Source organism: Ranitomeya variabilis, chromosome 7, assembly GCF_051348905.1.
Source record: "Ranitomeya variabilis isolate aRanVar5 chromosome 7, aRanVar5.hap1, whole genome shotgun sequence".
In the NCBI taxonomy this organism is placed as follows: Eukaryota; Metazoa; Chordata; class Amphibia; order Anura; family Dendrobatidae; genus Ranitomeya; species Ranitomeya variabilis.
This window is the reverse complement of record NC_135238.1, coordinates 9,301,740-9,323,958: the sequence shown is the minus strand read 5'-3', so window position 1 is coordinate 9,323,958 and position 22,219 is coordinate 9,301,740. Positions and strand designations below refer to the sequence as shown.

Here is a 22,219-nt window from a genome sequence, read left to right as displayed (position 1 = left end):
ACTCCCTAGCTGCCGGCAGCACCCCAGAGTATGAGACAGGTGTCAGACCTGTGTCCTCCTAGCTGCCGGCAGCACCCCAGAGTATGAGACAGGTGTCAGACGTATGACCCCCTAGCTGCCGGCAGCACCCCAGAGTATGAGACAGGTGTCAGACCTATGACCTCCTAGCTGCCGGCAGCACCCCAGAGTATGAGACAGGTGTCAGACCTATGTCCTCCTAGCTGCCGGCAGCTTCCCAGAGTATGAGACAGGTGTCAGACCTATGTCCTCCTAGCTGCCGGCAGCACCCCAGAGTATGAGACAGGTGTCAGACGTATGACCCCCTAGCTGCCGGCAGCACCCCAGAGTATGAGACAGGTGTCAGACCTATGTCCCCCTAGCTGCCGGCAGCTTCCCAGAGTATGAGACCGGTGTCAGACCTATGTCCCCCTAGCTGCCGGCAGCACCCCAGAGTATGAGACAGGTGTCAGACCTATGTCCCCCTAGCTGCCGGCAGCTTCCCAGAGTATGAGACAGGTGTCAGACCTATGTCCTCCTAGCTGCCGGCAGCTTCCCAGAGTATGATACAGGTGTCAGACCTATGACCCCCTAGCTGCCGGCAGCACCCCAGAGTATGAGACAGGTGTCAGACCTATGACCCCCTAGCTGCCGGCAGCACCCCAGAGTATGAGACAGGTGTCAGACCTATGACCTCCTAGCTGCCGGCAGCACCCCAGAGTATGAGACAGGTGTCAGACCTATGACCCCCTAGCTGCCGGCAGCACCCCAGAGTATGAGACAGGTGTCAGACCTATGTCCCCCTAGCTGCCGGCAGCTTCCCAGAGTATGAGACCGGTGTCAGACCTATGTCCCCCTAGCTGCCGGCAGCACCCCAGAGTATGAGACAGGTGTCAGACCTATGTCCCCCTAGCTGCCGGCAGCTTCCCAGAGTATGAGACAGGTGTCAGACCTATGTCCTCCTAGCTGCCGGCAGCTTCCCAGAGTATGATACAGGTGTCAGACCTATGACCTCCTAGCTGCCGGCAGCACCCCAGAGTATGAGACAGGTGTCAGACCTATGACCCCCTAGCTGCCGGCAGCACCCCAGAGTATGAGACAGGTGTCAGACCTATGACCTCCTAGCTGCCGGCAGCACCCCAGAGTATGAGACAGGTGTCAGACCTATGACCTCCTAGCTGCCGGCAGCTTCCCAGAGTATGAGACAGGTGTCAGACCTATGTCCTCCTAGCTGCCGGCAGCTTCCCAGAGTATGATACAGGTGTCAGACCTATGACCCCCTAGCTGCCGGCAGCACCCCAGAGTATGAGACAGGTGTCAGACCTATGTCCTCCTAGCTGCCGGCAGCACCCGAGAGTATGAGACAGGTGTCAGACCTATGACCCCCTAGCTGCCGGCAGCTTCCCAGAGTATGATACAGGTGTCAGACCTATGACCCCCTAGCTGCCGGCAGCACCCGAGAGTATGAGACAGGTGTCAGACCTATGACCCCCTAGCTGCCGGCAGCTTCCCAGAGTATGAGACAGGTGTCAGACCTATGTCCTCCTAGCTGCCGGCAGCTTCCCAGAGTATGAGACAGGTGTCAGACCTATGACCCCCTAGCTGCCGGCAGCACCCGAGAGTATGAGACAGGTGTCAGACCTATGACCCCCTTGCTGCTGAAAAACTGCAACCCCCAACAAGCTCAGACAGGAGACCACCGCATTAGTGAGGTGTAAAGTTTGTGCACCCCGGCTGGACGTTCACGCAGCTCTGCAGCCTCCATCACCCCGTCCCATGACTGACGCAGTGGTTGGTGGCGGTGGCGGCACTTATCACCTGCCCGTATCAGGTAGCGATTCACGGGACGTCAGGCATGAAGTGTAATTACATGTTTCACGTGTGTACGTGTGCTTTACACCAGATTTGTGCCAAATCCCTGGGGGGGAAGGCGGGCGACTCATATAATACCTCCTAGGGGGGTGAAGGATGGTAACCCAACTCCTGCAGTGCTTCATTGTCTTGGCAGCGCTTCCGTCAGCGAGGTGACAGCTCTGGGGGGTGAGGGCAGACGAGGGGGCACGAGTCACTGGTCAGGTGTATTTGGGCTTCTTTGGATGGGTCACCTCGCCGCCCCCTTTACATACTTTCTCTTCGAGTCAGCGCCTGACTCTCCTCCTCCTGGATTTCTTAGAAGGAAGCAGGAATGACGGCGTGGAGCGGAGAATGGGGATTCCTTTCTGAGGCAGCACGGCAGGGGGTGTGTGACGTCTACAGATTACTACACCGGGAAAAGGACATGGGGGGTGGAGGGGACAGGTATAAAGGCCGCTCACCTGCAGGGCAGGTGGAGCACTGGGACAGGGAGCTGATGCAGGATGCTGGCAGGGGCAGGTAAGTCCCATCTCCATACAGAGGATGAACGAAAGTGGTGGTCACTGCCGACATGGTGGTGCTGGGCTCACTGCCGACATGGTGGTGCTGGGCTCACTGCCGACATGGTGGTACTGGGCTCACTGCCGACATGGTGGGACTGGGCTCACTGCCGACATGGTGGGACTGGGCTCACTGCCGACATGGTGGTGCTGGGCTCACTGCCGACATGGTGGTGCTGGGCTCACTGCCGACATGGTGGTACTGGGCTCACTGCCGACATGGTGGTACTGGGCTCACTATAGACATGGTGGTACTGGGCTCACTGCCGACATGGTGGTACTGGGCTCACTGCCGACATGGTGGTGCTGGGCTCACTGCCGACATGGTGGTGCTGGGCTCACTGCCGACATGGTGGTACTGGGCTCACTGCCGACATGGTGGTACTGGGCTCACTGCCGACATGGTGGTACTGGGCTCACTGCCGACATGGTGGGACTGGGCTCACTGCCGACATGGTGGTACTGGGCTCACTGCCGACATGGTGGGACTGGGCTCACTGCCGACATGGTGGTACTGGGCTCACTGCCGACATGGTGGTACTGGGCTCACTGCCGACATGGTGGGACTGGGCTCACTGCCGACATGGTGGTACTGGGCTCACTGCCGACATGGTGGGACTGGGCTCACTGCCGACATGGTGGTACTGGGCTCACTGCCGACATGGTGGGACTGGGCTCACTGCCGACATGGTGGTACTGGGCTCACTGCCGACATGGTGGGACTGGGCTCACTGCCGACATGGTGGTACTGGGCTCACTGCCGACATGGTGGTACTGGGCTCACTGCCGACATGGTGGGACTAGGCTCACTGCCGACATGGTGGTACTGGGCTCACTGCCGACATGGTGGGACTGGGCTCACTGCCGACATGGTGGTGCTGGGCTCACTGCCGACATGGTGGGACTGGGCTCACTGCCGACATGGTGGTACTGGGCTCACTGCCGACATGGTGGGACTGGGCTCACTGCCGACATGGTGGTACTGGGCTCACTGCCGACATGGTGGGACTGGGCTCACTGCCGACATGGTGGTACTGGGCTCACTGCCGACATGGTGGGACTGGGCTCACTGCCGACATGGTGGTACTGGGCTCACTGCCGACATGGTGGTACTGGGCTCACTGCCGACATGGTGGTGCTGGGCTCACTGCCGACATGGTGGTACTGGGCTCACTGCCGACATGGTGGGACTGGGCTCACTGCCGACATGGTGGGACTGGGCTCACTGCCGACATGGTGGGACTGGGCTCACTGCCGACATGGTGGTACTGGGCTCACTGCCGACATGGTGGGACTGGGCTCACTGCCGACATGGTGGTACTGGGCTCACTGCCGACATGGTGGTACTGGGCTCACTGCCGACATGGTGGGACTGGGCTCACTGCCGACATGGTGGGACTGGGCTCACTGCCGACATGGTGGGACTGGGCTCACTGCCGATATGGTGGTACTGGGCTCACTGCCGACATGGTGGGACTGGGCTCACTGCCGATATGGTGGTGCTGGGCTCACTGCCGACATGGTGGTACTGGGCTCACTGCCGACATGGTGGGCCTGTGCTCACTGCCGACATGGTGGGACTGGGCTCACTGCCGACATGGTGGTGCTGGGCTCACTGCCGACATGGTGGTGCTGGGCTCACTGCCGACATGGTGGGACTGGGCTCACTGCCGACATGGTGGGACTGGGCTCACTGCCGACATGGTGGTGCTGGGCTCACTGCCGACATGGTGGTGCTGGGCTCACTGCCGACATGGTGGTACTGGGTTCACTGCCGACATGGTGGTACTGGGCTCACTGCCGACATGGTGGGACTGGGCTCACTGCCGACATGGTGGGACTGGGCTCACTGCCGACATGGTGGTACTGGGCTCACTGCTGACATGGTGGGACTGGGCTCACTATAGACATGGTGGGACTGGGCTCACTGCCGGCATGGTGGTACTGGGCTCACTGCCGACATGGTGGTGCTGGGCTCACTGCCGACATGGTGGTACTGGGCTCACTGCCGACATGGTGGTGCTGGGCTCACTGCCGACATGGTGGTACTGGGCTCACTGCCGACATGGTGGTACTGGGCTCACTGCCGACATGGTGGTACTGGGCTCACTGCCGACATGGTGGGACTGGGCTCACTGCCGATATGGTGGTGCTGGGCTCACTGCCGACATGGTGGGACTGGGCTCACTGCCGACATGGTGGTACTGGGCTCACTGCCGACATGGTGGGACTGGGCTCACTGCCGACATGGTGGTGCTGGGCTCACTGCCGACATGGTGGGCCTGTGCTCACTGCCGACATGGTGGGACTGGGCTCACTGCCAACATGGTGGTGCTGGGCTCACTGCCGACATGGTGGTACTGGGCTCACTGCCGACATGGTGGTGCTGGGCTCACTGCCGACATGGTGGTACTGGGCTCACTGCCGACATGGTGGGACTGGGCTCACTGCCGGCATGGTGGTGCTGGGCTCACTGCCGACATGGTGGTGCTGGGCTCACTGCCGACATGGTGGTGCTGGGCTCACTGCCGACATGGTGGGACTGGGCTCACTGCCGACATGGTGGTACTGGGTTCACTGCCGACATGGTGGTACTGGGCTCACTGCCGACATGGTGGGACTGGGCTCACTGCCGACATGGTGGTACTGGGCTCACTGCCGACATGGTGGTACTGGGCTCACTATAGACATGGTGGTACTGGGCTCACTGCCGACATGGCGGGCCTGTGCTCACTGCCGACATGGTGGTGCTGGGCTCACTGCCGACATGGTGGTGCTGGGCTCACTGCCGACATGGTGGTACTGGGCTCACTGCCGACATGGTGGGACTGGGCTCACTGCCGACATGGTGGTGCTGGGCTCACTGCCGACATGGTGGTGCTGGGCTCACTGCCGACATGGTGGGACTGGGCTCACTGCCGACATGGTGGGCCTGTGCTCACTGCCGACATGGTGGTGCTGGGCTCACTGCCGACATGGTGGTACTGGGCTCACTGCCGGCATGGTGGTACTGGGCTCACTGCCGACATGGTGGGACTGGGCTCACTGCCGACATGGTGGTGCTGGGCTCACTGCCGACATGGTGGTACTGGGCTCACTGCCGACATGGTGGGACTGGGCTCACTGCCGACATGGTGGGACTGGGCTCACTGCCGACATGGTGGTACTGGGCTCACTATAGACATGGTGGTACTGGGCTCACTGCCGGCATGGTGGTGCTGGGCTCACTGCCGACATGGTGGTGCTGGGCTCACTGCCGACATGGTGGTACTGGGCTCACTATAGACATGGTGGTACTGGGCTCACTGCCGGCATGGTGGTGCTGGGCTCACTGCCGACATGGTGGTGCTGGGCTCACTGCCGACATGGTGGTGCTGGGCTCACTGCCGACATGGTGGTGCTGGGCTCACTATAGACATGGTCGCACTGCAATCCATAGGGGTACTACGCTTACAACCAGCATGGTGGTATTGTGCTTACTTTGGACAAGATGGTGCTGATAGTGGTACTGTGGTTACGGCAGACATAGTGATGCTGAGCATTATTACTGTATTGGTGCTCGGTATTATTACTATGGTGCATAATATCGTGGTCGCTATACAGTGCATATATTTATATTCTCCATCCTCTGTGCAGTGTTTGTGGCGTTTGGCGTTGTTGCGTGGTACCGCGGATCGGCCGCCCTTCCTCTATCAGGAGAAGAGATCATCACCAGAATAAGCAGTTTGGCTTCTTTATACAAGAACAATGCGACTGTGGTGCTGAGCACATATGTAAGTGACACCATGCTCCACAGGCTCTGACAACTAGCTGTATGGGAAGGTTGTCAGTCCCACTCTGCTCCTCCATTATTATCATTCACAATCCACAGGGTTTGTATACACGTATAATTCTCCCCGAAAGAGCTCACAATCTAATAAAAACCTGACATAATAAGTTTGGGCCCCTGCTAGAAAGCAAGTACCTAACATAAAGTGAAGATAATAAGCTAGAGCCTGGAATTATTAGAATGTGAGATAATAACTTAGGGCCTAAGATAATAAGTGAGAACCTGAGATAATAAGCAAATACCTGAGATATTCAGTTAGATCCCATGATATCAATGATAAGCATAAAACTGAGATATTGGGCTAGATCCTGAGATTATCGGAACAGACTGAGATAACAAGAACCAAAAGATAATAATCTAGGGCCTGAGATAATAAGTGAGAACCTAAAATGATAGGCAAAGGCTTGGGATATTAAGCTACAACCTGGGATAACAAGTACATAAGATAATAAGCTAGGTCCAGAAATAATAAGTAAGAACCTGAGATAACATGTGAGGACCTGATATAATAAGCTGAGACCTTAGATGATAAAAACCGAAGATAATAAACTACAGCATAAGATAATAAGACTCTAAGATAATATGCTAGGTCCTGAGTTAATAAGCAAAGATCTGAGATATGAAGCTAGATCCGGAGATAACAAGTAGGAACCTAGAATAATAAGCTAGATCCTGAGATAATAAGAACCTGAAAAAATAAGCAAATACCTGAGATATTAAGCTGCATCCTGAAATAACACAAATTTGAGATAATAAGCTAGGGCCTGAGATGATAAGTAAAAATCTGAGATAATATATGAGGACATGAGATAATAAGCTAGGGCCTGAGATGATAAGTAAAAATCTGAGATAATATATGAGGACATGAGATAATAAGCTAGGGCCTGAGATGATAAGTAAAAATCTGAGATAATATATGAGGACATGAGATAATAAGCTAGGGTCTGAAGTTATAAGAACCTGAGATACTTCTCTGCAGTCTAAGATAAAAAGAACCTTCTGAGGTTATCTGCAACAAGATTGGGCCTGAGATAACAAGTGAGAAGCTAGGATAATAAGCTAAGGTCTGAGATAATAAGTAAGGACCTGAGATAACACATAAGAACCTGAGATAATTAGCTGCAGCCTAAGATGATAAGAACCTGAGATAATAAGCTACGCCCTGAGATAATAAGTAAGAACCTGAGATAATAGGCAAGGACCTGAGAAATTAATCTAATTCCTAAAATAACAAGAGCTCGAGTTAATAAGCTAGGGTCTGAGATAACATAAGGACCTAAGATACTAAGCTAGGTGCTGAGATAATAAGCAAGAACCTTAGATAAATTATGACCCAAAGTAGCAAAAATCTGAGATAAAAAGCTAGGGCCTGAGATAACAAGAAAAAACTAGTAGAGATAGTAACCTAAGGTTTGAGATAATAGTTGTGAGCCCGAGATAATAAGTTGGTCTGAGATAAAAATTATGAGACTGAGATAATATGCTAGGACCTGAGATAACAAGTAACAACCTGAAATACTATGCAAGGGCAATTGGCTAGGCCCTGAGATAAAAATTGAAAGCCTTAGATATTAATGGAGACAGTAAGATAGGTAAGGACTTGGGATAATAAGTAATACATAAATAAGCCAAGGTCTGAGATTATAATTGAAGAATTTGAGCTCTGAAATAATAGTTGAGGTATCTTAGATACTTGTTGGAAGAACATGGAAGAACTACATTTCTGAATGCAAGGTGATGGGGAATTGACCTATTGGGTCCTTTGAAATATAGTGAGCTTGAGGAAGAAACTTGCGGTCCAGACTAATCTATGTAGAAATCTCAGCACCACATTTCCCTGCCGCATTACAGCACCACATTTCCCTGCCCTGCTGCATTACAGCACCACATGTCCCTGCCGCATTACAGCACCACATTTCCCTGCCCTGCTGCATTACAGCACCACATTTCCCTGCCGCATTACAGCACCACATTTCCTTGGTCATTTCTACTGGCCATGGGTGGAGGGGGCTGAACATGGCACACACACGAGAGGACCCCTTTGACCCGTGTTTTGACCCTCTTTCTTGTGGCTGGTTCTCATCGCTGTGTTTCTCTCCCGTAGCTGCAGCACCAAGGTTCTCCATTCAGTGACGACAACTTCAGCTTCCCTTCCTGGTTTGAGAACGGTCTTCCCACCGCTGCCATGGGCTTCAGGGCCTGGAGATGTCTATGTCCCAGTGACCGTCTTCTACTGGCCAGACAAGCCTTCTCCACCATGTCCGAGTTCTTCCAGCTGGTTCGCGATGAACAGATGACCCTAAACCCATCGGCGGCCTCGCTCCACCAGCTCCTGGAGATCGCCCAGATGTCCTCAGAGGCTTTACTCAGTAACCTCAACGATGCCATGTTCATCCTGGGCTACCAGCCTCCGTCCACCCTGGCCGAACCCCTGAGCTGGACCTCTACAGACGAAAACACCTTCAAGAGGAAGGTGCGGGGCTACGTCCTGTGCAGAGAGTACAAGGACTGGCTGATGAGGGTGCCCAAAGACATGGACATACTGAGGGCCACAAGGAACAAGAGAGACACTTTGGGGCAGAGCAGGAAGGATTGTTGCCACTCGTAGAAGACGTCTAAGGAGACCTAAATATCCTAAAGTATGAGAAGCCAAAGGTGGACTCTACATGATGGCCAAAGGCAACGTCGGGCCCGTCCAGGAGACGACAGTGGGAAAGTGTGATACAGCCTCAGAGAAGCATGCGGCACGTCTGTAGCCAAGATCCATCCTACGTGTCTCCAGAGCGGCCACCACTTGCCACATCAGGACCATTCGAGGACCTCGTGGATTCTGCGCTGCACTGTGCCAGATCTCCCACCAGGGGGCAGCAGCTCATTTACCAATCACAAGCTCTTGACTGGCTCATGCGTGGATAAGTCTGTGTGGTCTAAATAAGGACTATAAGCCTCAGCAAGTTCCCCGGGACTGTGGGAGAAGAAAAGAGATTTAAATGTGTCAGAATTAGTTTGCTGATGTTCTCATTCTATGATGTCATCAGCAGCGGTGATGTCACTGGCGTCAGCAGTGAGATGATTACAATCCCCCCAGCAGGGGCTTCCTGGCATCACATTTCCTGTAGTGCAGACCCCATTACATCATCCGACCAATGCAGAATTCTGCAGAAGATTGCAGATCGCTCCCAGAAATCCTTCCTAGTTCTTCTAAATCCTAACCCCTTATACTCCTGTGCACGGCACTGCAAGTCCCAGCATGGCTCTGGAGTGTGCAGCTGGCCCAGCTCTAGGTAGGGAGTGTGCAGGGCATGCTTACACTTGCAGTACTACAGTCTAGAGCGTGGAGATGTGCTCCGTACATACACAACCCTCTAGTAGTGGAACACTGCAATAGTCACAGCCATTATGGTGAGATAGTAAGTCAGAATTCAGCGGTAATAAACAAAAATAAGCAATTACTGTATGAGGTAATGCTGCAAGAACTGCGAGATAATAAGCAAGGGCTGTGAAACAATAAGAGATCTGAGACATTACGCAAGGACTGTAGGATAATAAATGAGGACAGAGATCAAATTAAAGAGTTCTGAGATAATAAGTGAGAGCTTTGATATAAAAAGTGCTGTGAAATAACAAACAAGATCTGTGAGATAATACGCGAGAGCCGTGGGATTATAAGTGAGGACTATGAGATAATTAGTTAGAGCTCTGAGATAATAAATGAGGGCACTTACATGATAAGTAAGAACTCTGGGATAATAAGTTAGGGCTGTGAGATAAATAAGAAATTTAAGATAATAAGTGAGGGCTCTGAGATAGTAAATAACAGCTTTGAGATATTAAGAGTTCTGAGATAATAAGTGAGAGCTGTTAAGTAATAAGTAAGAACTCTGAGATAATAAGAGAGTGCTATGAGATAATAGACAACAGCTTTGGGATATAAGCAAGAGCTGAGACGTAAGAGATCTGACATAATAAGTGAGCGCTATGGAGATAACTGCTGTGGGATAATGAGCAAGGGCTGAGATAAGTAAGAGATCTGAGACAATAATTAGTGATGGCAATAAGATAATAAATAACAGCTCTGAGATAATAAGCAATCGCTATGTGATAATAAGCAAGCACTCTGAGATAATAAGTAAGAGCTATGAGATAATAAGCAAGCGCTCTGAGTTCATAAGTACGAGCTATGAGATAATAAGTGATAGCTGTTAGGTAATAGGTAAGAGCTCTGGGATAATACGTTAAGGTTATGAGATAATAAGTAACAGCTCTGAGATAATGAAGCAATAAATGAGGGCTGTGAGATCATAAGAGCACTAAAATCATAAACAAGGGCTATGGGATAATAAGTGAGGGCTGTTACATAATAAGTCAGATGTCTGAAACAATAAATAAAGCCTGTGGGATTATAATCGAGGACTGTGAAATAAGTGAGAGCGTTGAGATAAAAAGCGAATGCTGTGGGATAATAAGTGAGGGCTCTGAGATAATAAGCAAGGACTATGGGATAATAACCAAGGGCTGAATTAAAGAATAAGAACTGAGATAAATAATAGACAATAAGCAAGGGCACTGAGATAATAAGTTCGAGCTCCAGAACAATGCGCTCGGAATGATCTGTAATAAATACGAGCACTAAGTTTTTATTTTATATTTTTTTATAGTTTTTTTTTAGTAGATCCAGAAGTTTGAGCTTTATGAAGAATTCTATACTTTTATATCCGGGTGACGTCGCGGGTCGCCTGTGCACTATATTTATATCCATTCGCTGCTATGTAACTTTTGTACTTATGACTTTGTACTATTTATAATGTCCGGATGCAGAGTATTTATATTATTTATGTCATTAAACTGATGATTATTTATTTTTAAGCTGAATTATAAATTATTGTAAAAACTGTCAAAATAAATAAGTTGTGACTTTTATAATAGTCATCGATCATTTTATTCTCATATCTTGCGTGATGTAAAGATCAGAAACATGAAAGAACATGAAACAACTGAAAACGTCTGCCTGATGAAGAAAGCAGTAATATTTTGAGATAATAAGTCTGTTCTCAGAGATAATAAGTCAGTTTCCTCAAGATAAGTCTGCTCTCTCAGATATTGTCTCTGAGGTAATAAGTCAGTGACTGAGATGGTAAGTTCTTTCTATGAGATAATCAGCTTTTTGAGATAATAAGTCTGTTCTCTAAGAGTAAATATGTTGTCTGAGACGATAAGTTTTCCAGAATAATACATCAGTGTTATGAAACAATCAATCCGTTCTCTGATGCAAGTTGATGATTTTTTTTAGATAATCAGTTACTTTCCTTAGATAACTGCATTTTTTAAATAATAACTCTACTCACTGAGATAATAAGTCTGATTCTCTTCTTTCAGGTTAGTCTGTCCTCTCAGATCATGACAGTTTTCTGAGACAATAAGAATGTCTGAGATCATAACTCTGTTCTCTGAGACAAGTCAGTTCACTGAGATAATAAGCAAGTGTCTGAGATAACAAGTCTATTGTTTGAGATGGGTGGCAGAGCTAGGGGAAAATTGATTTGTTTATGAGATAGTGAGTTCATCTTCTGTGATAATTCATCCAAACTTTGACATATTAAGTCTGTTTTCTGAGAGAATAAGCTACTGCTTTGAGATAAATCAGTTCTCTGAGATAATAAGCAAATGACTGAAATAATAGAAAACATGTGCCCTTTTTTGAGAGAATAGGTGAGTTAGCTGAGATAATAAGTCTGATCTATGAGATAATAGGTGAGATCTCTGAGATGCCAAGTCTGATCTATGAGATAATACAAGATATCTCTGAGATACTAAATCTGATCTATGAGATAATAGGTGATTTAACTGAGATAATAAGTCTGATCTATGAGATAATAGGTGAGATCTCTGACATAATAAGTCAGATCTATGAGATAATACGAGAGATCTCTGAGATGCCAAGTCTGATCTATGAGATAATAGGTGATTTAACTGAGATAATAAGTCTGATCTATGAGATAATAGGTGAGATCTCTGACATAAGTCAGATCTATGAGATAATATGTGAGATCTCTGACATAATAAGTCTGATCTATGAGATAATACGTGAGATCTCTGAGATACTAAGTCTGATCTATGAGATAATAGGTGAGATCTCTGAGATAATAAGTCAGATCTATGAGATAATATGTGAGATCTGACATAATAATTCTGATCTATGAGATAATAGGTGAGATCTCTGAGATACTAAGTCTGATCTATGAGATAATAGGTGAGATCTCTGAGATAAGTCTGATCTATGAGATAATAGGTGACATCTCTGACATAATAAGTCTGATCTATGAGATAATAGGTGAGATCTCAGAGATACTAAGTCTGATTTATAAGATAATAGGTGAGATCTCTGAGATATAAGTCTGATCTATGCGATAATACGTGAGATCTCTGAGATTAAGTCTGATCTATGATATAATAGGTGATTTAACTGAGAATAAGTCTGATCTATGAGATAATAGGTGAGTTAGCTGAGATAATAAGTCTGATCTATGAGAAAATAGGTGAGATCTCTGACATAAGTCTGATCTATGAGATAATAGGTGAGATCTCTGAGATAATAAGTCTGATCTATGAGATAATAGGTGAGATCTCGGAGATACTAAGTCTGATTTATAAGATAATAGGTAAGATCTCTGAGATAATAAGTCTGATCTATGAAATTAGAGTTCTCTAAGGCTACTTTCACACTAGCGTTAACTGCATTCCGTCACAATGCGTCGTTTTGCAGAAAAAACGCATCCTGCAAAAGTGCTTGCAGGATGCGTTTTTTCTCCATTGACTAACATTAGCGACGCATTGCGACGGATTGCCACACGTCGCAACCGTCGTGAGACGGTTACACCGTGTTGTGGCGGTCCGCCGGGAGCAAAAAACGCTACATGTAACGTTTTTTGCTCCCGACGGTCCGCTGTTTCCGACCGCGCATGCGCGGCCGGAACTCCGCCCCCACCTCCCCGCACTTCCCCGCACCTCACAATGGGGCGGCGGATGCGCTGGAAAAATGCATCCGCTGCCCCCGTTGTGCGGCGGAGACGACGCTAGCGTCGGTGACCTCAGCCCGACGCTAGTGTGAAAGTAGCCTAAGATAATAAGTCTCTTTCTCAGGGATATTAGTTCAATTCTCTGAGACAATGGGATAATAAATCAACATTTTAGGAGAGTTATTTGGAATAAAAACTCCTGTAATTGTAAACAATGGACGAAAAAATATTCATATAACAGAATTTATTTTTTAGAACTGAAATCATACAAATATTGCTAGATTTTGTTTTCACAGTAATTAAATGAAACATGAATAGGAAATCCTGGCACTTGTAGTTCTAGAAAGGCTGTTATGTTTAAAAACATATAACCACAGCTCTCCTTCTAGTAAAGAGAAATGGAAGCGACCCGAGGTGAACACCCCTCCCATCATGGGCTTTGCCAGACAGTATCAGCATAGGGCATGTGCCTGACAAACACACAGCGTACCTGTATCTGCCCTGCACGCAGAGCCCCCTGCCAGATGCTACTCTTGTGTGTTATATCCATAAGTGGGAGGGGATTAGACAAGTCTGTGCCACATAGAGAAGCAGTCCCATGTACAGCAGGTAGAACTTCCTGTGATCACTTTTACGGTATGTACACGTCATCCTTAGAATAGTCTAAATATTGATATAGGCGACTGCACAGCCACCCACTGGTCATCTGTGGGATAGCAGCGTCATCTTGGTGGTTCTACTGGTAGTGGTGACTGTTCGCAAGAAAGCAGCGCTACTCGTGCTGCTCAGGAGGCTCACAAGTCCACTGCATGACTTCCTGTATTTGAAGGTCCTCAGTCGTAGAGACCAAGGCTCTGGAGAAGTAGAAGGCAATGTGTAGACCAGTTCCACCATAAAGATCCCACACCAGAGCTCGTTGTTGGTGAAGGCCCAGTTGAGTTAATTTGTCGGTTCCCATCTTTAATGGTGAAACTTATGTTGTAGGGGGTGGTTGTTCTGTGTCCGGCACAAGTGACTCCATCCTCAGTGACGGTCCCAGGACAGGAACCGGTGTGGGTGGTATTAGCAGTGTGTGGTATCAGTGTTGTGCTAGGCTGAAGTGGTGGGACAGGTGTTGTATTGGCTGCGGGCACAAAGTCATCAGGAATCGTCTTATTACTTTCCAAGTAGCTGAGGTCTTTCTTGGGAACCACCTCTTGGATCCAGGACAAGTTGGGCATGACTGCGGTAAAGTTACCTGGGCATGAATTCTTCTTGGGTGGAGAACTTTGGCTGAACATGCCGTGCAAAAACCAGGGACCTCCAGACTTGGGCTGACATACAAGCGGGGCACTGGAATCCATCTGTGGGCAATGAATTTGAAGGACAACGGCCATGAGTTTTTAGCACTTCTGATTCCCGTTCCCATCATCTCCCTCATCTTCTTATGTACATACCAGACAAGTGAATGCGTTGTTTCTTTTCGCTGCTGCACACAATCGTCCTTCGCTTTCTGTGATGTCTCCTTGAGCTCCACACTTATTGGCTTCCAACAGAGAGACCTCAAGATGTCTCAGAGATGGAGAGGATGAGATACTATCTGGAAAAGAGAAGCAAATGGATAAGTGAAGGACATGTAGTCTAGGAATGACTATCTTGGAGGTACAGTGGACTGGCAATGGGGTCTATCATCAGCCCCGAACTCTAGGACATATTGTAGGTATGACTGGAGATGAACCATAGAAGCTGACCTTGTCCAAATCTGTGTTATGGTGGCAATATCTATAAGTAAGCCACCGATCTGCACCAAGAACATGAGAAATGTCTATGTTGTCTCCGGTGGCTTGAGATGGGTTTAACCAGAGGTAGTCTACTCTGGCATCAGGACCAGGGAAACCTGGGAACAATAAGCTCAAAGGCACATTAAAATATGGCTGTACATGCTCTACAAGCTAAGGGTGTCCATTGTGTCTGTCACCAGGGCCAATGTACAACAAACTGGCCCCCAACAAGCAGTTGGCATCGAGTTGATAAATCCCTATTCTCATCATTGTTCAATGGAATCACTAGCAACATCTATTGTATAAGTCCTGGCACCTCATGAAGGACGCCCATTATATTTACTGCTGCTATGTCCTAAGTGTGCTACCTGATGGGTACAGCTTTCCCCAGCCAGTGACCCAACATCTACTGGAAGGAAGTAGAGACCGGTCATGGGGAAGGCAAATGGGCAGGATGTAGTCAGAGAATGTGACTCCGTAGAACATCTCCACCAGAGCCAGGTCATCTTCTCCAGTCTTTGTGTTGTATCTAGGGTGGGGCACCACCTTCTTGATCTTCCGCGTCACCCTTTGGAGATTGGGTCCATTTAGGAGTTGAGTGGACAGTGAGACTATGTACTCATTGATGGAGGTATACCTACAGAGACAAGTCATGTGTGAGGACCAGGATGGCACCACGTAGAAAAAGCCCAAATACAACCACCTCTGCCGTAATACCTCGGTATACAGTGAGCAGCAATGAGGAACCAGGTTTCAGCAATCAGGACACCGGAGCAGACATGGGATCCGTACAGCTGTAGACTGACCTGCCATGGCCACGTCTTGTCTGTGGTGTCACCAATAGATCCCGGGGAAATGATTGAGAGCCCGCAACCTGCAATACACATTTATATTAGAGGCCTAGTGATGTCATCACTTATAGTTAGAGATCAGTGATGTCATCACTTACAGTTAGAGAGCAGGGATGTCATCACTTAAACATGGACAGTGATGTCACCAACCTGGTATCTCGTCCCATGATCTCAGATCTACAGTACAGACCAAAAGCTTAGACACACCTTCTCATTTAAAGATTTTTCTGTATTTTCATGACTATGAAAATTGTACATTCACACTGAAGGCATCAAAACTATGAATTAACATATGTGGAATTATATACTTAACAAGAAAGTGTGAAACAACTGAAATTAGGTCTTATATTCTAGGTTCTTCAAAGTAGCCACCTTTTGCTTTGATGACTGCTTTGCACACTCTTGGCATTCTCTTGATGAGCTTCAAGAGGTAGTCACCGGGAATGGTTTTCACTTCACAGGTGTGCCCTGTCAGGTTTAATAAGTGGGGTTTCTTGCCTTATAAATGGGGTTGGGACCATCAGTTGTGTTGTGCAGAAGTCTGGTGGATACACAGCTGATAGTCCTACTGAGTAGACTGTTAGAATTTGTATTATGGCAAGAAAAAAAGCAGCTAAGTAAAGAATAACGAGTGGCCATCATTACTTTAAGAAATGAAGGTCAGTCAGTCTGAAAAAATGGGAAAACTTTGAAAGTGTCCCCAAGTGCAGTGGCAAAAACCATCAAGCGCTACAAAGAAACTGGCTCACATGAGGACCGCCCCAGGAAAGGAAGACCAAGAGTCACCTCTGCTTCTGAGGATAAGTTTATCCGAGTCACCAGCCTCAGAAATCGCAGAGTAACAGCAGCTCAGATTAGAGACCAGGTCAATGCCACACAGAGATCTAGCAGCAGACACATCTCTACAACAACTGTTAAGAGGAGACTTTGTGCAGCAGGCCTTCATGGTAAAACAGCTGCTAGGAAACCACTGCTAAGGACAGGCAACAAGCAGAAGAGACTTGTTTGGGCTAAAGAACACAAGGAATGGACATTAGACCAGTGGAAATCTGTACTTTGGTCTGATGAGTCCAAATTTGAGATCTTTGGTTCCAACCACCGTGTCTTTGTGCGACGCAGAAAAGGTGAACGGATGGACTCTACATGCCTGGTTCCCACGGTGAAGCATGGAGGAGGAGGTGTGGGGATGATTTGCTGGTGACACTATTGGGGATTTATTCAAAATTGAAGGCATACTGAACCAGCATGGTTACCACAGCATCTTGCAGCGGCATGCTATTCCATCCGGTTTGCGTTTAGTTGGACCATCATTTATTTTTCAACAGGACAATGACCCCAAACACACCTCCAGGCTGTGTAAGGGCTATCTGACTAAGAAGGAGAGTGATGGGTGCTACGCCAGATGACCTGGCCTCCACAGTCACCAGACCTGAACCCAATCGAGATGGTTTGGGGTGAGCTGGACCGCAGAGTGAAGGCAAAAGGGCCAACAAGTGCTAAGCATCTCCGGGAACTCCTTCAGGATTGTTGGAAGACCATTCCCGGTGACTACCTCTTGAAGCTCATCAAGAGAATGCCAAGAGTGTGCAAAGCAGTCATCAAAGCAAAAGGTGGCTACTTTGAAGAACCTAGAATATAAGACATAATTTCAGTTGTTTCACACTTTTTTGTTAAGTATATAATTCCACATGTGTTAATTCATAGTTTTGATGCCTTCAGTGTGAATGTACAATTTTCATAGTCATGAAAATACAGAAAAATCTTTAAATGAGAAGGTGTGTCCAAACTTTGGTCTGTACTGTACGTTCTGGGGTCTCACATGGGTCACGTACTGTATATGATAGGTCTGCATGCTCGTTACCTCTTGGGCTGTTGATTGAGCACCGGTCGGAGTCCAGCTCTGCAGGCTGAGATTTCGGCTGTAAGCGGAAGAAGGCGTCTCGTGTCTCCTGTAATATCCAACTTTCATAGTGCGTGAGGTCAGTGAACACCTCAGGGAGTGAAGTGCCACAACCGCCCCCGAAGCTCTGTACCCCAATCAGAAACCATGTGTTATTCTCTTTACAGGCCAGCGGACCCCCAGAATCAATCTGTAAAGAGAGCCATGGAAAATGGTTTAGCCCACCCACTGCTGACAATGATCACGGAGGTGCAATGACTCTCATCAGCCACTGAGGGCGCTCTCAACCTGCTACGTTAAATGGCTAATGACAGAGAGAAATTCTTTATATTTTATACATATTTGATGCTGATAATCTATAATGGCAGTTTGAGGGGTCAAATTCAGTAAAGACTTAAAGGGGATGTTCACCTATTCTGTTTCTTCCCTGCACCTTACACGCTGTGATTACAAGCAGTAGACACTGCAGTTGCCTCAATGTTCTCAAGCATTAGGTGGTGTTTTTGGTAGAATGATGGCTCTAAGACTGGCAGATGCATTTCAGTCCTCCAGCCACTAGAGGTGCTACAATGAGTTCACAATAATATTAAACCCCAAAGCCACACTTACCAGACACTTGCCCATAGTCTCCTGCCTGGTGGCACATATCATACCGGGCAGTATGGAGACACTGGGCTTGTCAGAGTTTGATTGACTGTAGATGCAGTTGCATTGGTTTGGGCCAACCAGATCCATTTTGACTCCTCGGGAAGGCTGAACTGAAGGGTGGAAAAGAAAACCAATCAGAGATAAAATTTGGGATTTGCGTGCTAATTCATCCCTATAAGACGAAAGAACTGGAGAACCTCACCTGGATGATCACCATCATTGCCACTGAGCCAACAGGATGAGTTATGCGGGATCTTATGGGAAGAGTAGGGAACGCAGATTGGCCCGGTGTAGGTTCCTAGAGGTGGCGGCATGGCGAGCCGGACGAGGGCCACATTGTATCCCTGTTCTGGAGTGATGTAAGAGCCATGAATGCTGATCTTCTCTACAGCAAGGTGCCTCATTTCTTGTGTCCCGGTGGCTATAGTGACAGACCAGTCCAAAGGGAAGTCAGAAGAGTCCGGGCTTACAACCGAAGGGAAGACATGGACACAAGAGTGAAGACCCAAACATGGCCACCGTCATCCTACAGTCTGTCTGCCCTGTAATCTTTCTTTTGTTTTCCCATCTACTACTTCACTTTCTTTATTTCTACCCTTATATCTTCCGTTTCTACAATACTTTACTAGAACCCCATCCTTTCCCATAAATCAGCCTTTTCTAGTCGTTAATTACGTCTACCCTTAACCCTGTCTGATCATTGACGATTGTCTCACCCAACAAAGCATTTTGCCGCCGTTATAACCCAATTGGTTGAGATTAGGGCCCCTCCACAGGCCCTTCGATCATCTTTCCACAGGTCCACTTGCCATGGCCACGGCCCAGGACTTACTGAGCCTGAAGTGTCCACATTCGAAAATCCACAACCTTAAGAAAAATCATTGAAGTTTTAGATGGAACGTTTATCAATGTAGCCCACACAAAATAAAGTCAATGTTGTAACGATTTTCTGGACAATGAACCAGTGAGATGTCAACTATAACCTTCAATCTGGGAGATCCAAGAAGCGATGCATCTCTCCATTCCTTACCGATGGCACTGATGACATCACGGCCATAAATCCTAATATTCACCCCACCGGCCTGTAATGCTCTTGTAATGAGGGGATTTCTCTGGTCTACATTGATGACCTTCTACGTTCATTGACATTACAGTTCTCTATATGTACATTGCTTAAAGCCTAGACCTTGATGAGCAATGAAGGATGTCCTATCGTAGAGGTTACCTGAGGTCAGATTGCTGAGTAGGTCACTGCAGGTGTCGTTATCCACATCATCGGTGACATTAATGAACTGAGGGGAGAAGGTAACAGAAGAGTCCGTCCACTTCTGAATCCAGTCTTGGTAGAAGGATGCAGAGGTGACAATGGTGGGATTGTCTTTTAAGTGACAACCTTCAGAAAAGCTAATGACTCCGGCAAGGAACCAAACACCATCTTCATTGCAGACCACAGGACCCCCTGAGTCTCCCTAAGACATACAGGACATGAGATGGATGAAAACAAAGGCGTCTCCCCCAACTTACCATGAAGGTCTCAGTCGTCCATAGTTACCTGACAAGGACCTTTCTTTCCATAAGGGTCCACTATACACAACATGCCGGGCTTTGCAGGTTGGAACACGTCTGGTCTTATGTGAGTGTTGTAGATACAATTACATGTTCTCCAGCCAATCAGTGTTTGGGCAATTGTCTTCAGTGATCTCTTGCTTTCCAGGGGAACTATGGAAAATGACGAGGAGTCATGCAAAGGTCTATGGTTGGCAATGTTGGAAGACTGATCAAAGCTATGGTCTTCACCTCCATTCCCACCACTTGTAAATTTACTAACCGTCTTCTAGAACATCCTCGAGGCCGGTTGCATAGCATGTGCTGCGAAAATGGAATCGGTGGGTGACCTCAGGCAGGCAAACAGGAGAAATAAACCTTGTCAAATTGACAGGTTGGGACAGTTCCATGAGGGCGATGTCATGTCCTTGGACGTAGCTGGCGTAGCTGCCATGCACCACGATCCTCGATGGCACAATAGTGACAGCTGTGCTTTCCTCTGGGGTATATCCCATTTTGGTGAAGCCCAGGTGCACTCTCCATAATGTCGGGTCCTGTTTAATATCTGTGGATTTTCTAAAAATAAAGAAGAAAGTCAACTTCATAGAAAAAAGTACCCAACCGTAATGACATTGGCCAAAGGATCCACATGGGGTCCGTGTGTCTGGTCCTCGCTACCAGATCATCAGGTCCGATGCTTATTCGGGGTCCATTACACTTACTTGCCGAAGCAGTGAGCAGCGGTGAGGATCCATTTCTCAGCGATCAGGTTTCCTGCACACTCTGGCTTCCCATTGAAGCTCAGGCTGGCATGCCATGGCCATTGCCCCGGGGCCACATCGGTTCCACCGTAGACCCTGGAGCGCAATCCCTGCTTTCCACAGACTGCAACACAAATGGACACTATAGAGAAGAGCGGCCGATGGAGATGTACTGTAGATTGTGAAGTGTATGAGTCGGAGAGAAGAGCGGGGGAGGGGTGGGAAGTGACAACTGCTCTGAGAACACTTCTGTCTTGTAACAATGGTTGTCACTGTTCACATGTATCCATTGTCCTGAGTAAATAAGCTTGAAAAGGGGGTCACCAGGGCACGAATATTGCCGGCATATTCCCAGGATTAAGAATGTTTGATCACTGCTGGTCAACAGCTGCAACCGCAGGACAACAAGGAGGACAGAAGATTCAGTATCTCTGCTGACCCTCCTGTGCTTCTGTTACCGGAGAACAAACTGTCACCATTCACTGATCCTAGGAGAATTCCTGGGAAACCGCATCAAAGGTGCAGAGGTAACAAGTGAACCTTATCCCATCGGGGGTGCAGAGGTAACAGCCGCACCTTATCCCATCGGGGGTGCAGAGGTAACAGCCGCACCTTATCCCATCGGGGGTGCAGAGGTAACAGCCGCACCTTATCTCATCAGGGGTGCAGAGGTAACAGCCGCACCTTATCCCATCTGGTGTGCAGAGGTAACAGCCGCACCTTATCCCATCTGGTGTGCAGAGGTAACAGCCGCACCTTATCCCATCGGGGGTGCAGAGGTAACAAGTGAACCTTATCCCATCGGGGGTGCAGAGGTAACAGCCGCACCTTATCCCATCGGGGGTGCAGAGGTAACAGCCGCACCTTATCTCATCAGGGGTGCAGAGGTAACAGCCGCACCTTATCCCATCTGGTGTGCAGAGGTAACAGCCGCACCTTATCCCATCTGGTGTGCAGAGGTAACAGCCGCACCTTATCCCATCTGGTGTGCAGAGGTAACAGCCGCACCTTATCCCATCTGGTGTGCTGAGGTAACAGCCGCACCTTATCCCATCAGAGGTGCAGAGGTAACAGCTGCACCTTATCCCATCGGGGGTGCAGAGGTAGCAGCTGCACCTTATCCTATCAGGGGTGCAGAGGTAACAGCCACACCTTATCCTATCAGGTGTGCAGCGGTTACAGCCGCACCTTATCCCATCGGGGGTGCAGAGGTAACAGCCGCACCTTATCCCATCAGGGGTGCAGAGGTAGCAGCCGCACCTTATCCCATCGGGGGTGCAGAGGTAACAGCCCCACCTTATCCCATCGGGAGTGCAGAGGTAACAGCCGCACCTTATCCCATCGGGAGTGCAGAGGTAACAGCCGCACCTTATCCCATCAGGTGTGCAGCAGTAACAGCCTCACCTTATCCCATCGGGGGTGCAGAGGTAACAGCCCCACCTTATCCCATCGGGGGTGCAGAGGTAACAGTTGCACCTTATCCCATCAGGGGTGCAGC

The 22,219-nt window shown here is 48.5% G+C and overlaps 2 protein-coding genes across 2 annotated transcripts in view; one reads left to right on the top strand and one right to left on the bottom strand.

Moving 5' to 3' along the window:
* The first annotated feature begins 2,325 nt into the window (after positions 1-2,325).
* LOC143784258 (cardiotrophin-2-like) lies at positions 2,326-11,163 on the top strand. Its single transcript, XM_077272286.1, has 3 exons — positions 2,326-2,370; positions 6,048-6,184; positions 8,345-11,163. The coding sequence occupies exons 1-3, from the start codon at positions 2,355-2,357 to the stop codon at positions 8,846-8,848; spliced, it is 657 nt and encodes a 218-aa protein (XP_077128401.1). The 5' UTR covers positions 2,326-2,354; the 3' UTR covers positions 8,849-11,163.
* A 2,322-nt stretch (positions 11,164-13,485) lies between these two features.
* The window catches only part of LOC143784257 (serine protease 53-like), a 23,362-nt gene continuing 14,628 nt past the window's right edge, over positions 13,486-22,219 (bottom strand). The window contains exons 3-14 of the mRNA XM_077272285.1: positions 20,683-20,845; positions 20,244-20,536; positions 19,968-20,134; positions 19,641-19,884; positions 19,132-19,282; positions 18,618-18,880; positions 18,377-18,525; positions 17,729-17,957; positions 15,734-15,890; positions 15,385-15,653; positions 14,693-14,835; positions 13,486-14,599 (exon numbers count right to left, since the gene is read on the bottom strand). Of these exons, the coding sequence (XP_077128400.1) occupies positions 14,090-14,599; positions 14,693-14,835; positions 15,385-15,653; positions 15,734-15,890; positions 17,729-17,957; positions 18,377-18,525; positions 18,618-18,880; positions 19,132-19,282; positions 19,641-19,884; positions 19,968-20,134; positions 20,244-20,536; positions 20,683-20,845 (2,738 nt within the window). The 3' untranslated portion in view covers positions 13,486-14,089. The remainder of the gene's footprint in view (positions 14,600-14,692; positions 14,836-15,384; positions 15,654-15,733; positions 15,891-17,728; positions 17,958-18,376; positions 18,526-18,617; positions 18,881-19,131; positions 19,283-19,640; positions 19,885-19,967; positions 20,135-20,243; positions 20,537-20,682; positions 20,846-22,219) is intronic.